This window comes from Haliotis rufescens, unplaced genomic scaffold (genome assembly GCF_023055435.1).
Source record: "Haliotis rufescens isolate VD_foot unplaced genomic scaffold, xgHalRufe1.0.p SCAF_47, whole genome shotgun sequence".
NCBI lineage: Eukaryota > Metazoa > Mollusca > Gastropoda > Lepetellida > Haliotidae > Haliotis > Haliotis rufescens.
Genome location: NW_025964190.1, coordinates 3,222,271 through 3,242,014, shown reverse-complemented (window position 1 = coordinate 3,242,014; position 19,744 = coordinate 3,222,271). Strand labels below are relative to the sequence as shown.

The 19,744-nt window shown below is 40.6% G+C and overlaps 1 protein-coding gene across 5 annotated transcripts in view; it reads right to left on the bottom strand.

Annotated features, from left to right (window-relative positions):
* The window catches only part of LOC124120546, a 41,063-nt gene extending 27,938 nt beyond the window's left edge, over nucleotides 1-13,125 (bottom strand). For 4 of the 5 annotated variants that reach the window (XR_007218222.1, XM_048383332.1, XM_048383333.1 and 1 more), the window contains exons 1-5: nucleotides 12,017-13,125; nucleotides 11,513-11,571; nucleotides 7,566-7,614; nucleotides 7,212-7,246; nucleotides 6,922-7,000 (exon numbers count right to left, since the gene is read on the bottom strand). Coding sequence is in view for 3 of the 5 variants with exons in the window: in XM_048383332.1 (XP_048239289.1) it covers nucleotides 6,922-7,000; nucleotides 7,212-7,246; nucleotides 7,566-7,614; nucleotides 11,513-11,571; nucleotides 12,017-13,097 (1,303 nt within the window). In the remaining 2 variants the exon portion in view is untranslated. Of the gene's footprint in view, nucleotides 1-2,875; nucleotides 3,710-5,194; nucleotides 5,267-6,921; nucleotides 7,001-7,211; nucleotides 7,247-7,565; nucleotides 7,615-11,512; nucleotides 11,572-12,016 lie in introns of all 5 variants that reach the window. The other variant, XR_007218223.1, reaches the window with a different exon arrangement.
* Between the last annotated feature and the right edge of the window lie 6,619 nt (nucleotides 13,126-19,744).

The following is a 19,744-nucleotide window of genomic DNA, read 5'->3' as shown; positions in this document are numbered from 1 at the left end:
CCCTTTCCTCGACCTGCTTGATGTGAGGCCATCCTTTGACCAAGACCCGCTAGATTCAAGGTCAACCCTTTCCTTGGACCTGCTTGATTTAAGGTCATCCCTTTCCATAGACCTGTTGGGCGGTCAGGTAGCCTAGTGGTTAAAACGTTCACTCGTCACACCGAAGACCCGGGTTCGATTCCCGACGTGTGTTTAAAATGTGAAGCCCATTTCTGGTGTCCCCTATCCTGATATTGCTAGAATATTGCTAACGACCACAATGTGTTAGTGATAATGGTTTTACGTCGCTTTTAGCAATATTCCAGCAATATCACTGCAGGGAACACCAGAAATGAGCTTCACACATTGTACCTATATTGGGAATCGAACCTGGGTCTTTGGCGTGCCGAACAAACGTGAATCGCAGAAATAACTAGACATGGATTTTGTATATTTCCAACTTGCTTGGCGCTATGTGTGTAAAAGTAACCACACAAAAGAATGTTTTGAGGAATTACAAGTTCGCTCAATGACACCCAAGACGTCTACCAAGCTGATGTTTTATTGTGCAAGCAATGCTTCTTTGTGCAGTAATTATGCATTCTGTTGATAAATCATGTTTGCCATGTTCTAATGATGGCACTCGTCTTCACAATCTTGTGAGGTTGCAACTTGGAGAAAATCACAAGGTTCAGGGTCATGAAAAAGGCTGATGAAATGATGTCATTACAGGCGTTTTAGCAAGTTGACAAATGCAGGTCCATCAACACGTATCTGGGTGTGTTCAGCTCATATATAATGTAATTATCGACGGCAGTTTTAACTTAACTGTGACGACACTTTAAAACACAGGTACCACTAGGTCTGACATATAGGTTGGTTGGTTGGTTTGTTGTTTAACGCCGCACTCAGCAATATTCCAGATATATGACGGCGGTCTGTAAAAAAATCGAATCTGGACCAGACAATCCAGTGATTGACATCATAAGTATCGATCCACGCAATTGGGATCGATGACATTTATCAACCAAGTCAGCAAGCCTGACCACCTGATCCCGTAAGTCGCCTTTTACGACAAGCATAGTCGCCTTTTACAGCAAGTATGGGTTGCTGAAGACCTATTCTACCCCGGAATCTTCAGGGGTCCTGACATATAGGACAATGTTTATTGAGATCATTGTTACAAATTGTTTGAATGTATTATAAATGCACAATAACCAAACTCCCAACAACTTGTATTTTCGGTGCCTTACAAACTCAATGTAAATCAGTCCCCTTGATGCTTTGTCTCATATTGCATAGTGTCACATCTACAGTTGTTTACTTATTAAGTAATGTATTGTGTTCAATTCCAGATAATATTCATAATATCCTATAATAAAATGGTAACTTCTTTAAGTATGATCCTTGTGTTGTCATTATGAAGACACCGATTGGAATAGGTCTTCAGCAACCATGCTTATCGTAAGAGGCGACTAACGGGATCGGGTGGTCAGACTCGCTGACTTGGTTGATGCATGTCATCGTATCCTAATTGCTTAGATAAATGTTCATGATGTCAATCACTGGATTATCTGGTCCAGACTTGATTATTTGCAGACCGCTGTGATATAAGCTGGAATGTTGGTGAGTGCAGTGTTAAACAACAAACAAACAGTATATATACCCTGCCCATGTTGGACTGTTCTCCTGATCACCTGACACACAAAGTCACGATGTACCTAGAATGCTGGTTAAAGCAACAATACACCACTCAGTCGCCATCATTATCCAGAAATATTTTAACACTGACACTGAATATGGTACCTACATATATCTGACACAGTCATTGAGAAATACACGTAATCTTGTCTGTAAAACAAACATTAAACATATACATTTTACAAGATTGTGTCAAAGTGTCAGTAAGATTGAGTGAGTATGGTTTTACGACGCTTTTAGCAATAGTCCAGCAATATCACGGCGGGGGACACTAGAAATTGGCTTCACACATTGTACCCATGTCGGCATAAAAACCAAGAAAGACATTGCAGTGGAATTTGACAGAATAACTTACAATAAACTTAAGATGCTTGTCTTTGGAAAATCTCAGAAACCTCAGTGTTTTAAGAATGTGAGAAGCATGCCTACCCTACCAACACAAAAGCTTAGATGACAGGTGAAATATTCACTGATTGGATTCGTGATGGCAGACGTTTCCGAGCGAAAACATATACAATGAACACCGGATATAACGAACTGATTTCTCTGATCCCTTGTGGTTCGTTATATCCATGTTCTACTGTATGGGTAATTCCAATTAATCCGGGAATAATTATACCTACCAGTTTGTGAAGGACTCGCCTCGACCATGTCAATCAATAAGAACATAGAAACACGTGTCATAGAACGAGAGTGTGACATGAAGACTTCAAGGTCAAGGACAGCCATCTGGTGTGTGGAACACATTGGTTTTGACGAAAATCCTTGGTCAAGATACAGATATTCTTTATTTTCTCCGGTTTATACAAGTTATACAATGGTAAGAAAACCTTTATGGCATAAATACATTGCTAAAGGTGTAAATAGAAGGACAATTAGCTTATTTTTTATTTACAGGTGTAGGCTTGCTATTGTAGGCATCTTCCTATCTCGTAATAACCTCAGTTTGTTTAAACTTTTTCCTAGTAAGACCTTGTATGAGGCTTTACCTTTAGAAGAAAGACCTTATGAGCTGAGTAGCAGATGAAATTTTGACTTTCAATGTTCTATAAATGAAGACAAGAAATGAAACCCTTTCATTATGGATGACGGGACTCGGACCTGCAACTTCACATAAGCTGTGTATCTCACTGTTTTCCCGCCAAGGCAGGTGATGAAATGTTTTTCAATTTTACATGTCATGACTTAGTTGTGTAAATACTGTTGTTTTATCCCATGACAGCTTGTTAAGTGACACCACTTCGGATACTCGGATTGGTCAGTCGATGTGTTTTCATAGGCAGGTTAGGTTACTTGTGTGTTCATTTGAGAGCTCGTTGAATGACACCACGTAACCTTGCACTGATGTCCTTGTCCTTCACCTCCATCAAGGTCATCTCCACTGTAAACTCCTCACTCTGCTTGACGCCAAACATGGGGAGAAGTTGGGCACCCTTGACGGACTCTGATCCTAGTATCTTCTCCTTGTTGACATCAATGAATGCCACTTTCCCACTCACTGCATCATACACGACGCCATACGTCAGCATCGACAATCCTGGCTTGTTGGCCAATGGCTGATCAAAACAGTCAAAATATTTACTACGTTTTGTGCATATTGTCTTGTGAGTGTTACAGTTGCCGACTTTTACTCCACATCTAGCATAATCACATACAAAATCACATATAAGTTCTCCTCTGTCAGCGTTAGATGGCTCAATCAATACAATTTCAAATATAGGTGTTTCTATTATTGCTGCTGTTTGTGTTATCTTAGCATGAGCCTGAAAGTAGTACGGATCTGTGGGGTCAGAAGACACGTGGGAATATGAGGGAACAAGTTGACCTTGACTTTGGAAGGACCCGGAAGTAGTGACGTGTGCAGAGGACAGCGTGTAAGGAAGGGTCATGGAGCCGCAAGTTCCGCTGTACTTGTTAAACTTCCTCGTGGTGGATGGCGGGTTGCGAGCAGGGTGGTTGACCATGTGTCTCTCAGTGACTTCAACCACACTGAAGTTTGCCCGCTCGACATCAAACTTGAGTGGTGGACCTATTAAAAGACAAATTTACCTAACTGCAAATAGCTGTGATTGCTACTGTGGTGTTTGAGATACATAACTTCCGTTGTGACATGTACAATACATACAAAAGATGGATTCGTAGGCCATAGCACAACAGTTGAGAACGAAATGAAATATATAATAATTTGAGGAAAAAAGTACTTTGGAATCAGCCATAAAAATATTCATGAGTAAACAGATTCGCCTAAGAGTAATGGTTATAACTGTGTTGAAACAAATACATGTTTATATTCCTAAATCTTTGGCAATAGTCAGGATTACAAGATATACAACACTCCTGGCTCCTATATTATCGCTTTTCTTCAAAGGACAAACATGTAACTACTTTTAAGTGTCTTTTATGTCAAAACATGTTAGCTACAGATAAGAGATTTGAATTAATTCTTTATTAAGTACTGTAAATATTAATTAAAATTAGAGTTGAAACTGACAGGTTGCAGCAATCATTTGCCCGACTGTCACTCATTGTCTCGCCCAAATGAAGTTCAAATATTACAGAAGGGGTTTGTGCACAAACTGACAAAGAGGAAACAGGGTTGGAATAAACCCATTTTGTCTCAGCCAGATGTCATCCATTGATTGGCAGCCCTTCGTGAAAGGTTTGTCACTGTTCCCCCTGACAAGGCATCAAATAACAAAGCCGATATATATCAGCATCTCAACATAATTTCTTTTTATCAAACAATGTCACATAGAGGGCCAGTGTTAACTGAGGAAAACATATACCAAAACCACGCATCAGTACTTCCAAGTTTCGACATAACTCTGAAACCTGAAGACATGTCCATTCCTCTTTTGTCTGGGATTTCACCCTAAGCTCCCTCAATAGCATCCACCGTACAAAGAGAGCTATATGCTGGGTTCAGCAAATTTATCACCAAATCCCTGTCTCAACGATTAACCATAATCCTTTTATACACTCAAGCTTTATATTCACTTCCTTATATTAACAGTGCATTTGAGACACGTTGAATTAATACCATGTGATTGAATGGGAACATCCCTCTCCGTCCTCCACATGAAGGAGTAAGCATATAGGCCGAAACATTGTGTTCCTCAGAATAAAGAAGTTGACATCCATAAAATCTCTCTTAATACCATGTGGATTCTCAAAAACCCAAAGGATTTGCTTGATATTTTGGAATCTCAGAAAAGAACCAAGTTCAATTTTGTGAAACAATTGATCTTTCAACTTGTTCTGCTGTGCAGTGTCAGACATCAAACAAATATCTATTTTTTGGAAAGTGCATGAGGGGGTTCGCGGGTGTTCGGGTCATGCTTACCCTTTCGGCGAACACCTGGTGTTATCACTGATTGTCAGTAAACCATTTATATAATTTTCATTGCTATTTTGCCTTCAACCCTCCATGGAATCTATGATGGTAGAAAATCGAGACTGGTTATTCTCTGGCGTTGACGTCTTATATATGCTGTGATATTCGTTGTATACTTACAGTTGAGTTTGACAGGCACGCCGGTTGTATACTGACTACTGACTAAGGTCAGGTCACTGGTCAGCCTCACACCTGGAACATGTCGTTATCTACTGTTAAATAATACAGGAGTGATATAGCGTCCACATTGATTGTGACAATAACTATACAATTCGCATTACAATATATTCCATTATTATCAATTATTAATATATTTTACACACATAAACGGGATGGCCGGATGGCCTACTGGTTACAGCGTTCGCCCGTCACGCCAAAGACCCGGGTTCGATTCCCGACATAGGTACAATGAGCCGTGATATTGCTGGAATATTGCTAAAAGCGGCGTAAATCCATAATCACTCACTCACTTCACACATAAACACATGGACACATTCTATTGTAATGATTACAATAGTTTAACAGTCGTTAGGAACAGATCTAGACAATACACTGTTACACAGCCACCTGCTCTCTTCGTCCAAACCAAGACGATAACAAACATTCCTCTTTAAGAATAGTGACTTTAACAAACCATACCAACCTATGCTTTCTGCCAGCTCCTTAAATGTGTATATTGTTCTTTGTTGTGTTTTCACTTCCTTCTCCAGAATTGTTATCGTCTAAACACACAACAACAATTAGCATGTGTTGATGGAAACAACAACCGTAAAATGTCCATGAACGAATTGAGGTTTTTAAAAGTTTGTTCGTTCGTTTGCTCGCTCGCTCGTTCGTTCCTTCATTCGTCTTAAAGTGTAAATTATCAGTGACATGTAGGACTATATCTGACGCTGTTACTGTTATCGTATACTGGTTATTGTTGAGCCGTCAACACGCCTGTTCAAGGACGAGTGTTACAGATACTTACATCACTTCTCGCCTGAAGCTGTTTCTGTGCTAGGTCTGAAATATAACCAAAGTATGTCCAAGACAATCGCAAACTCCGTATATTTTTTTTCTCTTTCATGCCCTATCTAAAATAAAATAATGATAACATGTGTCCACCCAAAATGACAAAATTTGTGAAATATCGAAAGTTTCTGAACTCATGTATTTTGGGGGTAGAATAGTCTTCAGCAACCCATGCTTGCCGTAAAAGGTGACTATGCTTGTCGTAAGAGGCGACTAACGGGATCGGGTGGTCAGGCTCGCTGGTTTGGTTGATACATGTCATCGATCCCAATTGCGTGGATTGATGCTCATGAAATCAATCATTGGAACGTCTGTTCCAGACACGATTATTTACAGACCGCCGTCATATAGCTGGAATATTGCTGAGTGCTGCGTTAAACAACAAACCAACAAACCAAGCAATTGCGCGGATCGATGTTCATAATATTAATCACTGGATTAAACAACACATCAACCAACCAACCAATGTTATTGTCCCTGAATGTTCGTAACACTTTCAAAGCATGGCTTCCCTGCCGCTATTCGCGATCTGGGGGGGGGGGGGGAACTAAATTCATGCACGTAGAGACAGGGCAACATATTACTTTATACTGATTAAAACCATAACTATATAATTCATATTACAATATATTCAATTATTATTAATTTTTAATATATTTTACACACATATACACATGGACACATTCTATCGTAATGATTACAATAGTTTAACAGTCGTTAGGAACATATCTAGACAATACACTGTTTATAAAACCACCTGCTCTCTTCGTCCACACCAAGACAAGAACGAACATTCCTCTTTAAGAATAGTGACTTTAACAAACCATACCAACCTATTTTCTCTGCCTGCTCCTTAAATGTGTCTATTGCTGTTTGTTGTGTTTTCAGCTCCCTCTCCAGAGATGTTATCGTCTAAACACACAACAACAATTAGGATGGGATTAAGTCATTATGGAAACAACAACCATAAAATGATTTTTTTTAAATTTGTTTGTGTTCAAACGTTCGTTCCTTCCTTCATTCGTCTTAAAGTGTAAATTAACAGTGGCAGGGAGGTCGTTATCTGACGCTGTTACTGTTATCGTAACACGCCCATCCAAGGACGAGTGTTACAGATACTTACATCACTGTTCGCCTGAAGCTGTTTATGTGCTAGGTCTGAAATATAACCAAAGTACGTCCCAGACAATCGCAAACTCCGTATATTTTATTTCTGTTTCATGCCCTATCTAAAATAAAATAATAATAAAATGTGTCCTCACAAAATGACAAAATTTGTGAAAAATCGAAAGTTTCTCAACTCATGTATTTTGGCAGGTATATATTTCAACAATGTCTAAGACAATTCATGATTTGTTGATAGTTCAAACTTTCTTGACATTTTATACTCTGACAACACATGTTTGAGGGCGAGATGTGACAGGTGTTTGTGAAACTAACAACCTGGAATAAGTATATTACATTTGTTCTCCATTACCTTTCTCTTCCTCCCCAGTCGTTAGCTTTTCTTTCAACATTTTCTGTGTCTGTGAAAATGAGAAATAAAATAAATTATAATATACTTCAGTGTGAAAGACTGTTTTCTGAAATTGAGACAAGTGATAACACTTGATATTTCACTGCAGTGAAGAGAACACTTGATATTTCACTGCAGTGAACATAACGCTTGATATTTCACTACAGTGACCATAACGCTTGATATTTCACTTCAGTAAACATAACGCTTGATATTTCACTGCAGTGAAGAGAACACTTGATATTTCACTGCAGTGAACATAACACTTGATATTTCACTACAGTGAACATAACGCTTGATATTTCACTACAGTGACCATAACGCTTGATATTTCACTGCAGTGAACATAACGCTTGATATTTCACGACAGTGACCATAACGCTTGATATTTCACTTCAGTGAACATAACGCTTGATATTTCACTGCAGTGAACATAACGCTTGATATTCCACTGCAGTGAACATTAGACTTGATATTTCACTGCAGTGAACATAACGCTTGATATTTCTCTACAGTGAACATAACACTTGATATTTCACTGCTGAGAACATAACGCTTGATATTTCACTACAATGAACATAACACTTAATATTTCACTTCAGTGAACATGACGCTTGATATTTCACTACAATGAACATTATACTTGATATTTCCCTACAGTGAACATAACACTTGATATTTCACTACAGTGAACATGACACTTGATATTTAACTATGTACAGCCAACATGACACATGATATTTCACTATAGTGAACATAACACTTGATATTTCACTGCAGTGAACATGACGCTTGATATTTCACTGCAGTGAACAATATACTTGATATTTCTCTACAGTGAACATAACACTTGATATTTCACTATAGTGAACATAACACTTGATATTTTACTGCTGAGAACATAATACTTGATATTTCACTACAGTGAACATAACACTTGATATTTCATTACAGTGAACATAACACTTGATATTTCACTACAGTGAACATAACACTTAATATTTCACTGCAGTGAACATTACACGTGATATTTCACTACAGTGAACATAACACTTAATATTTCACTTCAGTGAACATAACGCTTGATATTGCACTACAATGAACATAATACTTGATATTTCTCTACAGTGAACATAACACTTGATATTTCACTACAGTGAACATAACACTTGATATTTCATTACAGTGAACATAACACTTGATATTTCACTACAGTGAACATGACACTTAATATTTCACTGCAGTGAACATTACACGTGATATTTCACTACAGTGAACATAACACTTAATATTTCACTTCAGTGAACATAACGCTTGATATTGCACTACAATGAACATAATACTTGATATTTCTCTACATTGAACATAACACTTGATATTTCACTGCAGTGAACATAATACTTGATATTTCTCTACAGTGAACATAACACTTGATATTTTACTGCAGTGAACATAACACTTGATATTTCACTACAGTGAACATAATACTTGATATTTCTCTACAGTGAACATAACACTTAATATTTCACTGCAGTGAACATTACACGTGATATTTCACTACAGTGAACATAACACTTGATATTTTACTGCAGTGAACATAACACTTGATATTTCACTACAGTGAACATAATACTTGATATTTCTCTACAGTGAACATAACACTTGATATTTCACTGCAGTGAACATAACACTTGATATTTCTCTACAGTGAACATAACACTTGATATTTCACTGCAGTGAACATAACACTTGATATTTCTCTACAGTGAACATAACTCTTGATATTTTACTGCAGTGAACATAACACTTGATATTTCTCTACAGTGAACATAACACTTGACATTTCTCTACAGTGAACATAACACTTGATATTTCTCTACAGTGAACATAACACTTGATATTTCACTACAATGAACATAATACTTGATATTTAACTATAGTGAACATTACACTTGATATTTCACTACAGTGAATATAATACTTGATATTTCACTGCAGTATACATAACGCTTGATATTTCACTACAGTGAACATAACACTTGATATTTCACCGCAGTGAACATAACACTTGATATTTCACTGCAGTGAACATAACACTTGATATTTCTCTATAGTGAACATAACACTTGATATTTCACTACAGTGAACATAACACTTGATATTTCACTACAGTGAACATAACACTTGATATTTCACCGCAGTGAACATAACGCTTGATATTTCACTACAGTGAACATAACACTTGATATTTCACCGCAGTGAACATAATACTTGATATTTCACTACAGTGAACATAACACTTGATATTTCACTACAGTGAACATAACACTTGATATTTCACTTCAGTGAACATAACACTTAATATTTCACTGCGGTGAACATAACACTTGATATTTCACTTCAGTGAACATAACACTTAATATTTCACTGCAGTGAACATTACATGTGATATTTCACTACAGTGAACATAACACTTAATATTTCACTGCAGTGAAGATAACGCTTGATATTTCACCGCAGTGAACATAACACTTGATATTTCTCTACAGTGAACATAACACTTGAAATTTCAGTGCTGAGAACATAACACTTGATATTTCTCTACAGTGAACATAACACTTGATATTTCACTGCAGTGAACATAACACTTGATATTTCACTACAATGAACATAACACATAATGTTTCACTACAGTGAACATAACACTTAATATTTCACTGCAGTGAACATAACACTTGATATTTCACCGCTGTGAACATAACACTTGATATTTCACTACAATGAACATAACACATAATGTTTCACTACAGTGAACATAACACGTAATATTTCACTGCAGTGAACATAACACTTGATATTTCACTGTAGTGAACATAACACTTGATATTTCACCGCTGTGAACATAACACTTGATATTTCACTGCAGTGAAAATAACGCCTGATATTTCACTACAGTGAACATAAGACGTGATATTTCACTACATTGAACATAACACAGGGAGACAATCATGGGGCGTTTGGGAATAACTCTGACACAGAATCACAAAAGGGAGACAATCATGGGGCGTTGGGGAATAACCCTGCCACACTTTGACGGAATTAATGTCATACACGAGTTACCCCTCCTTAAATTGTCTCCCTTTATCGTAAGTGTCTGGCCCATACACAAACTGTTGACGTCCGTTTTACGTTAGTTCCACATTGACAAGGCAAAATAATGACAGATGGTCATTTATTAAGTTAATATCACTTCTTGCTGTTTGTTAATCTCTCGAGATTGTTTCGTTATTAACTGTAATTTTCTCATTTAACTCGTCACTCCAGACAGTTCATTTTGCAAAGTGCCATTTTTGTTACTTGAGAACAGCGGTCTCGTAGTTTTCAAGAATATTTTTTTGTTAAAGTTGATTTTGTATGTAATCATATCTAAATGTATGATAAAGAATGTTTGTGACCCTAAATATATTTTTGTACTTTGTTTATATTGTTTAAAATTTTGCAAACCCGAAAGTTGCAAACGCAAGGGGAGGTGAACCGTGCGCGTCCCTGTGTTTTAGGTAGGGCGAATTTATGTTTCACGATTTTACGTTTTTAATGAAATAATTTAAATGCCCGGCAGACAACTACACAAAAGGTATATAATAAATGGGAATGATATTTCATGTCTCGTGAAATATCACGTTTCCATCATATCGTGACGGGGAAAAGAAGATATTTTCACTCGTTGGTAAGATAGAGCAGCTCATCATTCGAGATCTTTGATGAACACCCGACATTTTAAAACTTCATAAATGAAACTGCTTGTAACAACACAAATCATGAAACATAATCTCTTCCACCTTGATGGCAAGTGGCTAATAATTTCTTCTTTCTAGCTGGGGAAGGTATTTTGATTCCTTTACACTCACCATCTCAAGCTCATGGTTCTTTCTCTGCAAATGTTCAAACTTGTTCTGCAGAAATGTACCTACATACGAAATATATGCACATGCAAAGTTCAATTATGTTAAAACATTTGAGTTTTCAACTTTGTACACTACTATCCCACATGACAAACGTAAGACAAAACTTCATTTGTTGGTTCATTTGTGACTAAATGCGGTGACCATAGATAAAACTACATATCTATTTTCAGAAGTTCAGGACAATTTGTCACAAATGAAAGCAAATGTCATCTGAAGATTATTGAGAAAACAATATGTGAAATTTCTGCTCGGATTAGCAAAACAAGGCAAGCTTAACTTTACTGAGCTTCAGATATAGCGATGATCTGATACCGTACAATAAAGGTCAGAGACCCGTAAAGATCCGGGTTAGAATAGGTCTTCAGCATTGCCATACTTGCCGCAAAAGGTGACTATGCTTGTCTAAGAGGCGACTAATGGGATCGGGTGGTCAGGCTCAAGATTTACCTTGATTATCCTGTTGCTGGTTGGCCTGGGATTCCTGGTCCGGTGATGTAAGGAAGCATCCAAAGGAGGCAATGTCAGCCTTGAGACTCTGGAGACCCTGTCTGGAGAACGCAACACCTTCTGCTGCTTCCTGCTGCTTCATGGCAGACACGTGCTCAGAGAGACAGGAGTCCACGCTCTGCATCATGGTGGCCTGGAGCTCCAGGTACTCTACTGGTGTCAAGGTCAAGGCCTTCTCTATGTAGTCCAGGGGGGTGTTCAGGGACATCTGGGACGTCTCCAGTTCCTGCTGCTTCTCCCTGGCTCCATCTCTGATGTGCTCAAAGCAGGTGCTCAGGTCAAGGTCAAGTTCCTTCTCTCTCTGGTCGACAAGAGACTTCAGTTCAGACATTGTGTGATCTTTCAACGTTTGCAGGGAACGACATTTCTTATCAACCTTTTCTTCAATGCTCTTCATCTGTAGAATCGATTCATTTAAGGATTCTTGATGGATCAACAGTTGATTGTGTTTGTTTTTCATTTCAAGTTGCTTGGATTGAAATGCTTCGTCGACTTCTTGAACATCATGACCAGCATGATCGTCACGTGTACACCTCAAACATATCAGAACTCCACATGTCGCATCATAGAAGTCAACATGCCTTCGGTGTGTGGAGCAAACAGCATCCTTGGCTTCTATGGAGACTCCATCTTGTGCCACTTGGTCGATTGTCTGAACTGTGTGACATTTTGTGATTTTGAAATCACTGTGAGCCACTTGACAATTTTCACAAAAGAGAGCCTCGCACTGTTTACACCACACGACAGCCTGTCCGCCATCTTGTTTGTTAGTGCATTGCAACTCGGATGGACGATGAAGGACAGTCAGATTGAAGATCTCTCTTGCCCTGACTTTGTCCTCTGAGAACTTGTGTTTTTCTTTATCAAATTCTTTGTGACAAGACGAGCATTTCAACGTCCCTGTCTCAGCAGCAGAAAGGCAGATCTTGCATACAGCATGTAGACATGGCAGCAACCAGGGAGGTGGTCCTTGGTAGCAAAACTGTTGCTTGCAAATGCTGCACTTAGGGAAATGGTCCATATCTTCAACTGTAACTCTAGAAGGTGAAACACATAACATCGTAACTGTGAGAAGTTGGTGAGTAAATAGTGAATATGACGTGCTTGTGTGGAATTGGAAAAAAGCTTTTGACATTTTTTACCAACAAAAAATCGAAGACGTTTCAGTTTTTGTTGAATACACATATAGATAAAATGGGATTTTTCTCGAGATGAAAGATACTGATAAAAAGACAGATATTTTTTATTATTTTTTTTTGTTTTCTGGGCAGGCTCTTTCTTTCTTTATTTTTTCAAAAGTCTAATTACTTTGTTTGTTTACAACATATAGCATGGGTCTTTATAAAGATATGTCGACAATAGGACATCTGTATGACGCCATCGTGTAACCCCATGTTGAGAATCCTACCAGGAGACAATCATGGGGCGTTGGGGAATAACTCTGTCATAGAATCAAAACATGGAGACAATCATGGGGCGTTGGGGAATAACTCTGCCTCAGAATCAAAACAGGGAGTCGATCATGGGGCGTTGGGGAATAACTCTGACATAGAATCACAACATGAAGACAATCATGGGGCGTTGGGGAATAACTCTACCACAGAATCAAAACAGGGAGACAATCATGGGGCGTTGGGAAATAACTCTGCCACAGAATCACAACATGGAGACAATCGTGGGGAGTTGGGGAATAACTCTGCCTCAGAATCAAAACAGGGAGACGATCATGGGGCGTTGGGGAATAACTCTGACACAGAATCAAAACAAGGAGACGATCGTGGGGCGTTGGGGAATAACTCTGCCACAGAATCACAACAAGGAGACAATCATGGGGCGTTGGGGAATAACTCTACCACAGAATCACAAAATGGAGACAATCATGGGGCGTTGGGGAATAACTCTGCCTCAAAATCACAACAGGGACACGATCATGGGTCTTTGGGGAATAACTCTTCCTCAGAATCACAAGGAGACGATCATGGGGCGTTGGGGAATAACTCTTCCACAGAATGAGAACAGGGAGACAATCGTGGGGCGTTGGGGAATAACTCTGACACAGAATCACAACATGGAGACAATCATGGGGCGTTGGGGAATAACTCTCCCTCAGAATCACAACAGGGAGAGAATCGTGGGGCGTTGGGGAATAACTCTGACACAGAATAACAACAGGGAGACAATCGTGGGGCGTTGGGGAATAACTCTGCCACAGAATCACAACAGGGAGACAATCATGGGGCGTTGGAGAATAACTCTGCCTCAAAATCAAAACAGGGACACGATCATGGGGCTTTGGGGAATAACTCTTCCTCAGAATCACAAGGAGACGATCATGGGGCGTTGGGGAATAACTCTTCCACAGAATCACGACATGGAGACAATCATAGGGCGTTGGGGAATAACTCTGCCACAGAATCACAACATGGAGACAATCATGGGGCGCTGGGGAATAACTCTGCCACAGAATCACAACAGGGAGACAATCATGGGGCGTTCGGGAATAACTCTGCCACAGAATCACAACAGGGAGACAATCATGGGGCGTTGGTGAATAACTCTGACACAGAATCACAACAGGGAGACAATCATGGGGCGTTCGGGAATAACTCTGCCACAGAATCACAACAAGGAGACAATCATGGGGCGTTGGGGAATAACTCTTCCACAGAATGAGAACAGGGAGACAATCATTGGGCGTTGGGGAATAACTCTGCCTCAGAATCACAACAGGGAGACAATCGTGGGGCGTTGAGGAATAACTCTGCCACAGAATCACAACAGGGAGACAATCATGGGGCGTTGGGGAATAACTCTGACACAGAATCACAACAGGGAGACAATCGTGGGGCGTTGGGGAATAACTCTGCCACAGAATCACAACAGGGAGACAATCATGGGGCGTTGGGGAATAACTCTGCAAAAGAATCACAACAGGGAGACAATCGTGGGGCGTTGGGGATTAACTCTGCAACAGAATCACAACAGGGAGACAATCATGTCTATCTCTTCAGGGGAGTCATGATTCACTGCCGGTCCAATAGTCTCATGTACGTCGTGTCTATCTCTTCAGGGGAGTCATGATTCATTGCCGGTCCAATAGTCTCATGTACGTCATGACAGCATTGCTTATTGCTTGAGCTGCATGGGTTCTGTATTCAATGACAACTGGTTGTGTGTCAACACAATGGAAACTTACGCGACTCGAACATAACTAACAAAAACAGCTATAGCATAGTGTCAAATACCACAACGTTGTCAGGTTGACACGGCAATTTGTATTCAAATGTTCCAACAAGGCAGCAATCATGGATTCGCCCGTGTTAAAGTGGTCTTATAAATAGACAGTGGGTGTGTCAGTGAGTCGGTTTGGTTTAAAGCCAAGTATTTCAGTTACGTCACAGAGTGTCAACGGGTGGCCCAGTCATGTAAGGCGCCACAATTGGCTCGCGTCCTTCAGGCGGACCAGGAACCTATGATTGTCGGTTCGAATCCTTGATCACCCTGAAAATGTTTCTAGGTTTGTCAGGCGTGCGTGAGTGAGTGAGTGAGACAGTGGGTGAGATAGTGGGTGAGTGAGATAGTGAGTGAGATAGTGGGAGAGTGAGATAGTGAGTTAGTGAGTGAGATAGTGGGTTAGTGAGTTAGTGAGTGAGATAGTGGGTGAGTGAGATAGTGAGTTAGTGAGTGAGATAGTGGGTGAGTGAGATAGAGAGTGAGATAATGAGTGAGTTAGATAGTAAGTGAGTGAGTGAGTGAGTGAGTGAGTGTGTGAGTGAGTGAGTGAGTGAGTGAGTGAGTGAGTGAGTGAGTGAGTGAGTGAGTGAGTGAGTGAGTGAGTGAGTGAGTGAGTGAGTTGGGTTAAGTGACGCTTTTTACTGTATTCAAGTTTTATTACGGCGCGTCAGCTTAATGTGGCAGGAAAGCCCAAAGTGATGCAGGCCTTAGAGGTATGCCATTTTGTGAAACACATGAGTGAGTTAGTGGGTGAGTGAGTGAGTGAGTTGAACCATAGTTCAGTCAGAATTCTTTTGAAGTTGTCAACTTCTGCTGGCCTACAGCAAAATTATATTGCAAAATTAAGTTTTCCTACTTTTTCCCAGAATCGGTTAGTGTATATCGCATAAAAAAACATCGGACAATATCATTTTAGTCGAATGCTACACATTGGTCTGTGAGAATTATATTTTACTGAATATTCTAGCCGTGTACAAAATTGCCTCATTAAGAAACTCACTGGCCTGTGGTTATTTCTGTAACTGTCAGTGTAGCCGCAAATAGCTGCAATACTGTTGATGCGCTTTTAAGCAATATTACTCACTCACTCACGGACTGTAATACTTTTGTTTCCAGCTTTCGGACTCATTCATGTTTTCACTTATTATTGGACATTCATGTAGACAATTTCTTTTGTTAAATTATATTGAGCATGTTGAGGGTTTTAATCTAGAGTACATAGGAAAGTGTCACAACGGGAGAGGACTCTACTCTATTCTACATGGGACTTTGTGTTTGTAAATTACATAGCATTTTCAAGCTGAAGTCATAATTTTGCTAAATGCTACTTGGAGAATGAAGAGCATGAAAGAAGCATGATCAAAGGACTACAAACGTGCGCAAGCGCCTTGACCTATGATATTACGCATGCGCACGGACAGCGTCTAAAACGCGAGATCGCGAGAAAATGAAATGTCGCATTCTCGTGAGTGAGTGAGTGAGTTTGGTTTTACGCCGCTTTTAGCAATATTCCAGCAATATCACGGCGGGGGACACCAGAAATGGGCTTCACACATTGTACCCATGTCGGGAATCGAACCCGGGTCTTCGGCGTGACGAGCGAACGCTTTAACCACTAGGCTACCCGACCGCTCCTGTCGCATTCTCGCGTTCTCGCGATTTCGTGTTTTTGTGGTCTAATTTGACAAGTCGAGATTGCGAGATTGCGAGATTGCGAGATTTTGCATCATGTCCAAATGTCGCATTCTCGCGTTGTCGACTTTTGACAAAAAGTGTTATGTACCCAAAACACGAGATTTTGGCCAAATCTCGCGTTCTCGCTTTCTCGTGTTTTGGGCATATTTAGCCCGTTTTCAAAGGTCGAGATCGCGAGAATGCGAGATCGCGAGAATGTCCCTTACAGTATTCCATAGTAAATACTGCTGCGTACTGACTCCGAGCCGACCAGTCCGTGTATGATGACCTTAATGCCCAAGGCTGGCGCTCTATTCACTAAATCATGGAGGCGGTTTTGCTTGTACAATCAGTATGGCGACTCAGAAGCTCGAGTGGTAAGACTCTGTGATTAGTTAATTAAATCACTGCTTAGTGCAGCATTAAATAACAAACAGAAGAAACAAACACATATACAAAAACTTCATAGTTACCATAGTTTTGTCATCCTTGTCAGTGTGAGAGGTGAGGTGAGGTGAAATGGGGTTTAACGTCGCGTCCAAGATTATTGCACTTATATAGCGACGTGCACCGAGTGTCCTTTGATATCAAATATATCAACACGAGTCGATAACAGTTGCGTGTTGATAACTTGATATCAAAAGACACAATGGGGAGATTCTATTTATCATCCCATCAAACATGTTCAGTTGTAAACAGTCTTAGGAAGTGTCATGAGGGTAAATGTATCGCTAATCAGCTTCAGTAGGAGAGAAAAAGTAGTCATGGTAACACACACACACACACACACACACACACACACACACACACACACACACACACACACACACACACACACACACACACACACACACACACGCACGCACGCACGCACGCACGCACGCACGCACGCACACACTCACTCACTCACTCACTAATCAATCTCTGACTAAACACTAGGCTCCTGTCTAACGGGGGCACGGGTGGCCCAATCGTCTAAGGTGCCGCGATTCGCTGTGCAGAGTTGCGTCCCTTGGGCACGCCAGAAACCTATGATTGTGGGTTCGCCCCGATTATGTTTCTAGGTTTGTCAGCACCATACCCGTGCTCGTGGGTTTCACCGATGTGGTAAACGTCTGAGACCTGCATCACTTCGGGCTTTCCTCCCACATTAAGCTGACACGCCGTGATATAACTGGAATAATGTTAAAAGCGGCGTTAAACCCAACTCACTCACTCACTCCTGTCTAACAGACATCTACAGAAGCGGCCAGCTAGCTGCGCGTACCACCAGGAGAACCGGTTTACAACTGTAGGTCACATTGACATCAGCATGGCCTTTGAGGCACCACGACATACGCTGTTATCAGATGCACTGCGTCAAGCAGCATGTCGCTGTGTCGATCAACGTTCATCTACAACAAGAGAACACACTGCCGTCTTTTCAGTGCTGACATAATCTAACCACAGCTATCAACCAAAAACATCAACTTTGTAAAATTACAAGGAAACTGGTAGGTTTTTGTCTATCTAAATCAGGCTTTAACAGAGCGTAATTGAAATGTCGGTGTTGAAGTAATGTGACCGCATATCAGGACGTGCTCGACCGCATGCTTCCACTGTATATATATGTAGTAAGTTTGCAGTGAATAATAATTCATGCATCGGCGAAATATAGCCTCTATTAGTGATTCTGTGGCAGAGTTATTCCCCAACGCCCCATGATTGTCTCCATGTTGTGATTCTGTGGCAGAGTTATTCCCCAACGCCCCATGATTGTCTCCCTGTTTTGATTCTGTGGCAGAGTTATTCACCAACGCCCCATGATTGTCTCCATGTGGTGATTCTGTGGCAGAGTTATTCACCAAAGCCCCATGATTGTTCCCCTGTTTTGATTCTGTGGAAGAGTTATTCCCCAACGCCCAATGATTGTCCCCATGTTGTGATTCTGTGGCAGAGTTATTCCCCAACGCCCAATGATTGTCTCCCTGTTGTGATTCTGTGGAAGAGTTATTCCCCAACGCCCCACGATTGTCTCCCTGTTGTGATTCTGTGGCAGAGTTATTCACCAACGCCCAATGATTGTCTCCCTGATGAGATTATGTGGCAGAGTTATTCACCAACGCCCAATGATTGTCTCCCTGTTGTGATGCTGTGGCAGAGTTATTCACCAACGCCCAATGATTGTCTCCCTGATGTGATTCTGTGGCAGAGTTATTCACCAACGCCCCATGATTGTCTCCCTGTTGTGATTCTGTGGCAGAGTTATTCACCAACGCCCCATGATTGTCTCAATGTCGTGATTCTGTGGCCGAGTTACTCACCAACGCCCCAAGCTTTTGTCTCCCTGATGTGATTCTGTGGCAGAGTTATTCACCAACGCCCCGTGATTGTCTCAATGTCGTGATTCTGTGGCCGAGTTATTCCCCAACGCCCCGTGATTGTCTCCATGTTGTGATGCTGTGGCAGAATTATTCCCCAACGCCCCATGATTGTCTCCATTTTGTGATTCTGTCGCAGAGATCTTCCCCAACGCCCCATGATTGTCTCCATGTTGTTATTCTGTGGCAGAGTGGCTTACATGGCTTACATGAGACTATTGGACCGGGAAGGAATCATGACTCCCCTGAAAAAACAGACATGGCGTACCTGAGACTATTGGACCGGCAAGGAATCATGACTCCCCTGAAGAGATATATGCAGAATCGGTCTCAGCTGAGCTTTCAAGCAGGGGAACAGGTTTATAACTTTAGGTCACATTGACCTCAGCATGGCCCTTGT